Source organism: Ammospiza nelsoni, chromosome 23, assembly GCF_027579445.1.
Source record: "Ammospiza nelsoni isolate bAmmNel1 chromosome 23, bAmmNel1.pri, whole genome shotgun sequence".
Lineage (NCBI taxonomy): Eukaryota > Metazoa > Chordata > Aves > Passeriformes > Passerellidae > Ammospiza > Ammospiza nelsoni.
Genome location: NC_080655.1, coordinates 4,218,733 through 4,230,195, shown reverse-complemented (window position 1 = coordinate 4,230,195; position 11,463 = coordinate 4,218,733). Strand labels below are relative to the sequence as shown.

Here is an 11,463-nt window from a genome sequence, read left to right as displayed (position 1 = left end):
ACCAATCCTGCCCTCAATCCCTGGTTGTCACGATGCCCCAGCAGCTCTGGCTGCATCCCCATCCCTCACCAGGCCAGCAGGAAGGGCTGGGGCTCTCAGCTTTGTGGATTTGCTCTCCAGCACACGTTCCCTTCTGGAGCAGCACTTGGCTGGGCTCAGCATTGCCCGTGGGAGCCTCTGCCTCATCTGCTCTCCCTCCATCTTCCCCTGGCTTTAATTAGCTGATGTTTCCACTTCCCTGTTCTGTGGAGCAGGGAACATGTGTGCTAACAAATCCTTTTGCTAAAAATACCAATTAAAAAAAAAAAACAAAAAACCAAAAAATCATTGGAGCGTGGAAATGTGAATGAATCCAGCAGCTGTGTCAGCCCTGGAAATTTCCTGCAGGGTGTTTGTGGATTTGCAGTGAGCAGCACCTTGTCAAGCAGGTACAAGTCCATGCTCTGTGTGGGGGATGGCCAAAGCATTGTTAGTCAGCAGGAAAAGCTCCAATTTTAACAACAGAGCCCAAAGTCAGGGCAAGAAGGAGGCTCTGCTGCTCCTGGGGGTCAGTGTCACCCTGCACAGGGTGGGGACATCTGGGCCCCTCTTTGGAGGTGGCACCAGGGGCTCAGGGCAGGAGATGCTGCTGGAGAAATGCCCCAGCAGAGGTTCTGAGAGGGTGTCAGTGTGAGGACAAGCCTGATGAGCATCTTGGGGGGCTTCAGCTTTCACCAGCAGAGGTTCTGAGAAGGTGAAGATGAGCCTGGTGGGCATCTTGTGGGGCTTCAGAGGTTCTGAGAAGGTGTGAGTGTGAGGATGAGCCTGGTGGGCATCTGGGGGGGCTTCACCTTTCACCAGAGCTGCAGGAGCCGCCTGTGGAAGGAGTCCCCAGCACGGGGCAGGAGCTTGCAGAGGGTTTTTTGGTGCCCACAGGGCACGGTGCCAACTGGGGCAAAAGCAGCTGCGGGTCGGGACAGGCACAGGAGCCGGGGAGCTGCGCAGACCTGGGCACTTAAATCAATCCGTGCCGAACTTTCCCTCCCCAAAACACCTTCTGCCTGCCTTTACAACCTCCTTCCTTCGCAAGCAGCAAACTTTCGGCCTCTGGGAAGCTGCGGCGCAATGCAAGCAGCGACCTGTTGGCAGAGCTGAGCTGCGGCACCGCGGAGAGCAGAACCGGCAATTACCGAGGGCAAGGCCGGGCTCGGGGCTCCGCTGTCAGCCAGCAGCTATGCTGCAGAACAGGATGTCGGATTAAGGATCTCCTATCGGCCGAGCCGTGCCCGGGACAGCAGGGGACAGCAGCGAAGGGAAGGAGCTGGGTGGCACCGGCAGAGCCGGCCCAGCTCACACCCAGCGCTCCGGGTTTGGGGGCTCGGGCGCGCTGGAGCAGCAGGAAAAGCGCCTGGCAGGGCTGCAGGATGAGCTGCACCCGGGCTGGGCGCAGGTGAGGGGCCAGGGATCGCCTGGCAGGACGGACCTGCCCAGCACTCCGCCTTATCTGCGGCGGAGCGCGGTTAATGTGTAACCCGGCCGTGTTTGGTTAGCCCAGAAAAGTAAAGAAGTCCTGGGATAGGCACGGCCGGGACGAGGAATTTGCCAGCACGGAACGACGGACGGCCCGGTAAAACTGCAAAATGGATTAATTATCATTTCTGCTCCTGCTTGTGCTTTGCTTTCTGTGCTTTTCCTGCTGGATGGGCTGGGGGGCTCTGGGTACTTTGCTTTGCAAGGGCGAAATGTGGTGGGGGATTCACCAGCAAAGCTGGACCAGGTGGGATGAAGGTGGGAGGAAAGCTGGGGAAAGCTGTGCTGGGGACAGCAAACAGCTCGGGCAGCTGCTGGGGTGCTTCATTTACCTGTTGAGATAGGAGGAAATTCAGATCTGCCCTTGACCCCTTTGCCCCTGGGCTGGGATCCATTCCCTGGGCTGGGATCCATCCCCTGGGCTGCTCAGAGCTGGAATTGAGCTGGGATCCATCCCCTGGGCTGGGATCCATCCCCTGGGCTGGGATCCATCCCCTGGGCTGCCCAGAGCTGGAATTGAGCTGGGATCCATCCCCTGGGCTGCCCAGAGCTGGAATTGAGCTGGGATCCATCCCCTGGGCTGGGATCCATCCCCTGGGCTGCCCAGAGCTGAAAATGAGCTGGGATCCATTCCCTGGGCTGGGATCCATCCCCTGGGCTGGGATCCATCCCCTGGGCTGCCCAGAGCTGGAATTGAGCTGGGATCCATCCCCTGGGCTGGGATCCATCCCCTGGGATACCCAGAACTGGGATCCATCCCCCTGTGCTGCCCAGAGTTGGGACAGTGCCTGCAAAGCAGGGTTTGCTTTGGGTTGTGTTTGGGGCTGCCAGCACAAAGCCTTTCCCAGGCAGGAGGGGTGTGGTTGTTATACCCCAGACAGCAAAACCGAGGTGTTCTAAGCCGGGATGAAGAGCGTGGAGTGGTGCTGGCTGAAAGAAAGTAGCCTCTTCTCTAAAGCAATTAGCATTAATTGCTACCCGGCACCTCTTTGATGGCTTTTAAAGGACAGTTATGGCAACGGCCACACGAGCTGAGGGACCTGGCCTTTGGATTTTGATAAAAAATAGCTTCTTCTAAATATGTTTTTAGTTGGGGAAGAGAGCTACACCACTGAAACCCAGCTATAAAGCAGTTTTTTGAGTCCTGTGTCTTCTAAATCAAACGCTCAGTCACGTTTTTAGTTTGTGGCTGTTACTGTTGTGGCAAAGAAGGAACTAAAATCCTTCTGAATCATTAAAATTGGGTGTTTCAACACTGATTTTTTCCCCTTTCCCGAGCTGGATGAGTGTGCTGGAGCTGTAATCACATCAGAGGGAGGAAAAGGAACTTCTTGTTTCGGTGCAGATCCTCTGCAGTGCCCGGAGAGCTCGGGCTGGACTTTGCCTCCCATGAGCTGGGGCTCCGTGGGTGCCAAAGCCTTGGCAGCTGCTTGAGGTCCCTGAAATGCTGGTTTTGAATGAGAGAAAATGATTTCTTTAGTGGTGAGGGGGATCCTCGCGGAGAAAATGCCTTCCTGCTGGCCCCAAGCAGCTGCAGGCTCGAGCTCCAGCAAGGCTTTCACTTCCCCAGGAGGGTTTTGCTGTCTGAAATTTGGGAGGGAGGCAGCCAGGAGCAGCACAACAACCATGGCCAAGCCTCCTGCTACTGATGAGGAGATGTAAATCTAGAATAGTTTTGATATAAATCTAAATTTCACCTTGTGGATGCTCCAGTGCACAGCAAAACCCTGCAGAGGCCTGAAGCCCCCCAAGCTCAGCTCTGCTTCCTCACAGCTCAAACCCCTGGCTGTGAAGAGATCTGAATTCAAAGAATCCAGGGAATTGCTGTTCCAAAGCCACCGCTTACCTCAACGTCACTTAAGCAGTAAATAATGCAAAGCTGAGCCTGAAATATTAAATTCCTCCTGCGTGGAAGGATTAGACCTGTCAGGGCGTGGGTGTCGAAATCTGATTTTTGCGGCGTATTCCAATTACAAAGGAATTCTTTCAGGGTCTAACACTCTGAACAAGCAGCCAGTTCTGCTCACTTTATCTCTGGATCTAATTCCCTGATCCTGCTAGAAGGAAGAAAAAAAAAAGCAGCAGTGTGTTCCTGCCTGCAGGTTACAGCACAAAGGGCTCCTGTGTCTGCCGAGCAGCAAATCCTCTCGCGTGGGTCCGTGTGTCGTGCAGGGGCTGTTGGTGTTTGTTTTGCTGCTCCTTTTCGCCCCCACAGCCCAGTTCCCTCCCCAAGAACAGGGTGGTGCAGGTTGAGGAGACTCATTGGTAATGCCAGGAAATTTTGGAAGCTCAGTGTTTTGCACCCATCAGTAATGGCACCGTCGGTGATGCCATTGGTGGCGTCAGGAAATTTTGGAAGCTTTGCATCCCTCTGTAATGGCACCTTCTGTGGGTGCTCAGCAGAGCTGAGGGCAGGGATAACTGTGCCCTCGGTGCCCTGGGAAACCCAAATCCAGGCTGTTTGTCACCCTGCTGCTGCCACCCTGGGGTCCCACTGGTGATGGGAGGTCACTGCTGTGAGCAGAGGGGACATTGGGGTGCTGCTTGAACCCCCCCCCCCCAGCCTGCCCTGTTCCCCAGCCCCGTGCCCAAACACACCCAGGCGTGCCCCAAAGGCTCAGGGCCACCTCCCTGGGGCCACCTCCCTGGGGACACCTCCCCAGGGCCCCCGAGGAAGGGTGGCAGAGGCAGCTCCTGGCCAGGAGGAAGCTCCTGACAGAGCAAGGATGTGAGTAAGCAGCAGCATTTTTGGGCCAGCGCGTTCACAAGTTCAAGCTGCAGGGCTGGCACAGGGTGTGGCAGAGGAAAGAGATCCCGTGGGGCTGTGCTGGGATTTCTGAGCCGGGCTTGCAGCTTTTCTCGTGCCTTATCCACCCCTGTGAGGTGAGCAGAGAGCCGCCAACACGAGCTGGCTGTGCAGAGATTTCCCCATTCCCAGTTATTTTGAGGAAAACTTCAAGGATGATTTTTAAAAGCCCAGCTGTGCCTTCTCCTGGAGACAGCAGCTGAAGGTGGAGCACAATTCCTCCATCCAGCAGCTGAAGATGGAGCACAATTCTCCATCCAGCAGCTGAAGATGGAGCACAATTCTCCATCCAGCAGCTGAAGGTGGAGCACAATTCCTCCATCCAGCAGCTGAAGGTGGAGCACAATTCTCCATCCAGCAGCTGAAGGTGGAGCACAATTCCTCCATCCAGCAGCTGAAGGTGGAGCACAATTCCTCCATCCAGCAGAGCCTGCCTGTCTCCCTCTCAGCATGCTTGAGTCACCCCTGGGGGAACCTCACAACTTAATTTTTCTCCTTTTTCCCGCTCCAGCCAGGACATTCCTGCCGTGCCAGCCTCCAGGGCAGCCCAGGCTATGCCTAGGAAGGAGCTGGGGATGGCTGGCTGCAACTCTGGCAGCTGTGACAGCATGGTCAGCACGGCCTCCAACCACTCCCAGCGGGTGAGTAACCCCGGGGTGCCCAGCCCAGCTCAACCCTCTGGGCTGGAGAAGGATTTTGGGCAGATCTCAGCCCAAATCTGCTCTCTGTCAGTGCTTTGGGGGCAGCTGGAGGCCCTGAGCAGCAGCAGGACCAGGTGGATTGCTGAATTCCTGCCCCAGAGCACTCCCAGTCTTTCCATCCTGTGTAGGGAGCCCTCGGTGCTGCCCCAGGGGCTGCTCTGGGGCAGGAATTCCCTGGAGAGGGGAGACCTGGACAGGAGATCCTGTCCCTGGAGAAGAGAGCCCTGGAGAAGGGATTCTGTCCCTGGAGAGGGGATCTGTGCAGAGGAAAGCCCTGGAGAGGGGATGCTGTCTCTGGAGAGGGGATCCTGTCCCTGGAGAGGGGAGACCTGCAGAGGGGATCCTGTCCCTGGAGTGGGATTCCTGTCCTTGGAGAGGGGATCCCTGGAGCAGGGATCCTTGGAGAGGGAATCCTGTCCCTGGAGAGGGGAAGCCTGGAGAGGGAATCCTGTCCCTGGAGAGGGAATCCTGTCCCTGGAGAGGGGAGACCTGCAAAGGGGATCCTGTCCCTGGTGTGGGAATCCTGTCATTGGAGAGGGGATCCTTGGAGAGGAGATCCTGTTTCTGGAGAGGGGAGACCTAGAAAGGAGATCCTCTCCCTGGAAAGGGGAATCCTCTCTCTGGAGCTAGGATCTGTGGAGATGGGATCCTGTCCCTGGAGAGGCTCCTGTGCTGCCAGGGGTGCAGGGATCACAGCAGCTGTGTAACTGGGTCACGCTGGCTCCGAGCGGTGACAACACCTGCAGCAGACAGCGAGCTGAGCTCCTCCTGCCTGGCACCAGATGAATTCCCAGTTAAGGCAGGGATGAGTTGGGACCATGGGTGTAGATGTGTAATTTTTCACTATCTGTGCATTAAAGGTTGTTTGTCTCCCAACACTGATCCCAAGATTGATGGGCTAATTACATCCTGCCTGGCTTGGAGCATAATTGATATGTGTGAGAGCAGCTCAGTGCTGGCAGCTTTTCCATTTGATGTATTGCAAACCAGAACCAAACCCTCTGAGTTTAATGGGGATGGAAGAACTGGTTGTGATACTGCCTGGTAAAAGATTTGGATAAGGTGTCTCTGCAAAACAACTCCACCTGGGATAATAATTCCTGCCCTGTGCTTGTTGATCTGATGCACATTCCATCCTGTCCCAAGCCTCATTTTGTTCATGACAGGTTGCAGGAATCACCTTGTTATCTGATACAGCAATAACAGCTCCTGGTGCTCAAAATACAAATAAAACTAAACAATTCTGGCTCAGGAATGAATGGGAGAACAAGGAGAGTTCATCACCTGCACAGAACCCTTCAGTGTTTGTGGTGTTTTCTAAGGTTCAGCATTGCTGAGCACTACAGGTGTCCGTACCTGCAGATTTGTTACCCATCTGCTCACATTTCAATTTAAAAAACTGAAAGTTAGGGACCAAGTTCCCAAGTTCAGAATAATTCACCTTCTGACCTACAGAGGAGGGTAATATAAAAAAGATTTTCAGTGTATTTTTTTTTTTCCTGGAGCTGTAAATACTCATCATTGAACAGCCACTGGCCAAGCAGCTGTCACAGGCTCTCTAAACTACCTGGACATTAAATATAAAAATATATAAAATATTAAAATAATATATAATATATTAAAATATATACAGTATTAATATATATAAAAAGTTATAGATATAAAGTTATATATGTGTGTAGTATAACATAAGCCTCTCATATATATAGGATAAAGTAAACCTCTTTCTTATATATATTTATATACACATATATATACATACATATATAAATATATATATTCATATATATTAATATATATTTATATATACTACATATATATTTATATATTTTATATGTATATATATTATATATATGTAGTATAAAATGAATATATTTTTATATATATAATAAATAGATATATATTTATATTTACTATATATACTGCATATATTTTTATATGTACGTAAATATGTAGTATAAAGTAAACCTCTCTTTATTATATATATCTTTATATATTTATATACACATATATCATAAATATGTACATATATATTATAAATATATACATATATAATATATATTTTATGTGTATATATAATAAATATATACATATATATTTGTATTTCTATATACTATAAATGCACACTACATATATATTTATATACATTTTTACATATATATTTATATACATTTTTATATATATGTAGTATAAAGTAAACATTCTTTCTTATATATATTTATATATTTATACACACATATATATTATAAATATATGCATGTATATTTATATATTTTATATGTATATATAATAAATATATACTTATATGTTTATATTTCTATATACTATATATACACACTATATATATGTAGTATAAAGTAAACATCTTTTTCTTACCTGCTCTGCTTTTTATTTTTTTTTTTTCCAGAGTGACAACAGCTATGACTATTTATCTGTGGAAGAGAAGGAGTGTTTGATGTTCCTGGAGGAAACCATTGGCTCTCTGGATGCAGAGGGGGACAGTGGGGTGTCCACGGATGACACCGACTACGGGGAGCCCTCCAAGCCCAGGAGAGGCCCTGTGCCCCAGGGTGAGCTGGAAACCCTTCTGCAGATAAGATTTTAGTATAAAATATAAAAATCTATTTATTTCATACAGGCCTTATTCTCATGTACAGATTTGTACAACACACGTCCTGTGTAGACATGAATATTTCACAGAATTTTTTGATACCACAACTCAATGGCTTTGAAATTCTACAATATATAAATACCTTGCAGGGATCTTGCTTAGTGTCAGTAATCACAGTAATTAACGAGGCTCTGTCAGGCCCAAAGGATCCAATTTCCCCAGCAGTGATGGATCAGAGTGTAGGGGTACCAGTTCTGGGTTTCTCTGGGTGGGGATTGAAGGCACTTGACATAATATTTCATGTTTGGACTCAGATATTCATTATTTTTTATCAGTAAACAGTCTCACTACTGTGAGTGGGGCAGCTTTTCATTAGAAGGCACAAAATGGCCAACAGTCTCTTGGTACAAGGTCTTTTAAGACTAAACTATCCAATTAAGAACTGACACCTGGATTATTTTCCTTTTTAACCCAGTAACTGATCCCAAAGAACTCACAATGCGGATTTTTCCACCCAATTACAACATGCCACCCAAACCCATGAAGAAGAAGCATAAAGAAGAAACCCAGGATGACACCCTGTGCCCTCCATCTTGCTTCCATCCACAACATACTAAAAATCCCAAAACCTCAATTTCCCACCTAAACGATACACCTACACTACTCTGTATAATCTATTTCACACTTTTGTGGATTCCGGTATATCTTAAAGTCTTTAGGAAAAATTCTCACCAAGTGATTCACCTACACTACTCTTCATAATCAATTTCACACTTTTGTAGATTCTAGTTTAATTTGAAGTTTAGGAAACTTTCTCCATGGTTGAGGGTCAAAGTCAGTGCTCCCCTGCGGTCAGGACACCCCAGAACAGACAGAGAAATATTCCCTGTGTGCTCTGGGTTTCCACATCAGAGGAGCTGGGGGATTCCTGGGCGCTTCTGCTGGCCCAGAAAGGGTGAGGGATGTTCTGTGTCCAGAGCATGACTCCAACTCCTTCTCTTCCCAGATCTGGGGAACAAGACTCCCCCTGCAAGCAGAGCCCAGCAGCATGGGGCTGAACAGAGGAGTGGTAAAATCATCCCTGCCCCTTCCAGCTCAGCCCCAGCAGCTGCTCCAGGCCCAAGGAACATCCCTGCAGCAAATGGAGCTTCTGGCAGACAAGGAGGTGTCCCCACGGTGCCAGCAGGAAAACCAGCCCAGGAGGTGCTCAAGGAGGGCAGGCTGGACCTAGGAAGCCACACCAAGTCCTTGATTATTCAACCTCCAGACCCCTTCCAGGATGAGCTGGAGTGGTCACGCAGCCAGCGCTCAGATGCCAAGGGGGAGGCACCCAAGGAGACCAAGACTTGGACTTCATGGGGCCACCTGGAGAAATCCACACTGGAGGAGGCCCCTCAGGACCCCGATGCCAAACGTGGGCCTCCGACCGCCCCCAAACCGCGGAAATTGCCACCAAACATCATCCTGAAAACCAGCAGGAGCAGCCCCGTGCCGGAGCATAACCAGAAGGTAAAAACAGCACCTCCACCCTCAGCCACCTGCCAGGCCAGCCCTGCCAGCGACAGCACTGCTGAGAAGGGCAATCCAGGCCACCTCGACCCCAAGGAGAAGGAGAAAGCCCGAAGGGAGGCCCTGGAGAAGCTGGGACTGTCCCAGGACAGGCGGGAGCCCAGCGCCCACCTCCATCCCCACCCCAGGGAGGCACCACAGCCTGGCACAGGGATCCGCCAGATCCCCTTCAAATCCAACACGCTGGAGCGCTCTGGGGTGGGGCTGGGCAGCTCCATGGGCGGCCCCAAGGAGCAGAACGGGCGCGGCAGCAGCAGCTCCCTGGGCAAGATGTCCTTCATCGAGCGCCTGGCGCCCAGCTTCCTCCGCAGCAAGCCCCGGCCCGCCTCCCTCGGGGCTGGGAAGGACTTTGGGGGCCCCAAGGAGCAGGAGGAGAAGGACAAGAGCAGCAAGAGGAGATCCCACCCTCTGCCCAGCTTCCCCAGGCCGCCGCGCTCCGCTGTCAGCGTGAAGATCTCGCCCAAAGGCGCGGCCGACGAGAACCGGCGCGAGGCGCTCAAGAAGTTGGGGCTGCTCAAGGAGTAGCTGGTGGGGCTGGTGGAAAAGGGGGTTTTCACCCCAAATCCAGTGGCCTGCACAGCATCTGCTGCCAGAGGTGCTGGGAGCTTCATAAAGGAAGGCGGCGTGTACAGAATATTTTGTATATAGCAGGTGTACATGGGATATTTATACAAAGCAGCTCTCAGCGTGGATGGGGTGTGTTCTCCTGCAAGGGCTTTAGTGCTTTTGGGGATCCATCAAAAAAAGGAAGCTGTGGAATTTGGGGTTTGGCTTGTTTTCAGAAGGGTTGCCTGTGGATAAAAGCGTCTCTGGGAAGAACTGCTGGACTTTGCTGCTCTTTTCGGACTTTTTTGGGTTTTTTTTATTAATTTTATCACAGCCTCTGAGAGCTAAGCACTCACCTGCCATGTGAAAGTGCCTTGCAAAACCATCACTGCCTGCTGGGTGGGCTGGAGGGCTGCCCAGACTGCAAAGTGCCTTGCAAAACCATCCCTGCCTCCCTGGCACACTCTGCTCTCCCACCCAGCCCTGACCACCTGCATCCAGCCCCTGGAAGAGGCTTGAACTGCAGGAAAACACCGCTGAGGAGGCCAGAAGCTGTGCTGGTGTCAGATCCAGAAGTGCTGCCCAAAATGGGGCAGATGCAAGGCTGGGGCAGATGCAAGGCTGGGACAGCTCCAGGTCATCCCTTCTGAGCTGTCCTGGCCCCTCTGATGCTGCCAACACCTTGCTGCTCACCCTGGGGAACAGAGGTGGCTGATGTCCCTAAATAAACCTGTGTGTGACCACAAAGTGCCATGTGGTACAGATTTATGTCACAGTCAGGTAAATAATAAATGCGCCCTAAATATTTAAGAACAAAAAGCAAAAGGGGTTTGAAACAAAGAGTTCTGAGAGAAAGGATGAGCCAGGTCGGGTCTGCACCACCTAGAAAATGGAATTATTTGATCAGCAAAGCTGATCAGTTAAAGCTGTGTTTTCATCCCTGTGCTCCTCCCCTCTGACCATTCTTTTTTCTGCTCTGACTGCTCAGCACTTGCATGGTGCAAGTCCCAAGGGAAATCTCACCTTGTTCATCTAATGAGAAAGGAGGAGAGCATTAAGGACTCTCTCATAACATTTTTGCCCTGAAACAGAACCTAAACATTTCTTAAAACCAGATTGTTTTGGAAACAAAAGGCTTGTCTCCTAATCCTTGGCTTTAGTCAGAGCATTGTGTGCTGGTGTCATGAGGGCTGAGTTTTGTTCAGATTTCCAAGGAGAAAACTCACTCCCAAAGATCCCTTATCACTCTCTGACGTGGTGATGCTCACAAACAGGAGCTGGGATGAAATGGGAACAAATTAAAACAACAGCCAGGGAGCAGCAGGGTCATTCCTCTGGGCATGAACTCCACAATTCTGTGCCTTTCCTGGAGCTGCCAGATGCTCTGGGCTGAATCGCTCACCACAGGCAAGCCCCATTCCACCAGCTGTTTAATCCTGCCAGGGGACTATGGAATTTTACCTGCTGGATGTGTTTGTGGCCCTTAGAAACGGAGCTGTTTGTGCCCCAGGGCCAGGCCTGATGCAAGAGCAGCCCACGACTGTGCCTGGTGCCACCCAGAGCCCAGCCCTGCTGCTGGCACAGGGATCCTGCTCCTGCTCCTGCTTCTTCTCCTGCTCTTAATCCTACTCCTGCTCCTGTTCCTGGCACAGGCATCCTGCTCCTGCTCTTACCCCTACTCCTGCTCTTACTCCTGCTCCTGCTCTTAATCCTACTCCTGT

The 11,463-nt window shown here is 50.8% G+C and overlaps 1 protein-coding gene across 1 annotated transcript; it reads left to right on the top strand.

The window, feature by feature from the left end:
- The first annotated feature begins 1,056 nt into the window (after positions 1–1,056).
- On the top strand, positions 1,057–10,489 carry C23H1orf116 (chromosome 23 C1orf116 homolog). The gene is made up of 4 exons (XM_059487900.1): positions 1,057–1,606; positions 4,827–4,956; positions 7,424–7,586; positions 8,634–10,489. The coding sequence occupies exons 2-4, from the start codon at positions 4,870–4,872 to the stop codon at positions 9,719–9,721; spliced, it is 1,338 nt and encodes a 445-aa protein (XP_059343883.1). The 5' UTR covers positions 1,057–1,606; positions 4,827–4,869; the 3' UTR covers positions 9,722–10,489.
- Positions 10,490–11,463: the final 974 nt, after the last annotated feature.

Excerpts from the sequence above, each read along its gene's own strand:
- C23H1orf116 (XM_059487900.1), top strand. The coding sequence starts at position 4,870 with ATGCCTAGGAAGGAGCTGGGGATGGCTGGCTGCAACTCTGGCAGCTGT. Across the intron at positions 4,957-7,423 it reads CCTCCAACCACTCCCAGCGG|AGTGACAACAGCTATGACTA; the intron begins GTGAGTAACCCC and ends TTTTTTTTCCAG. Across the intron at positions 7,587-8,633 it reads GAGAGGCCCTGTGCCCCAGG|ATCTGGGGAACAAGACTCCC; the intron begins GTGAGCTGGAAA and ends TTCTCTTCCCAG.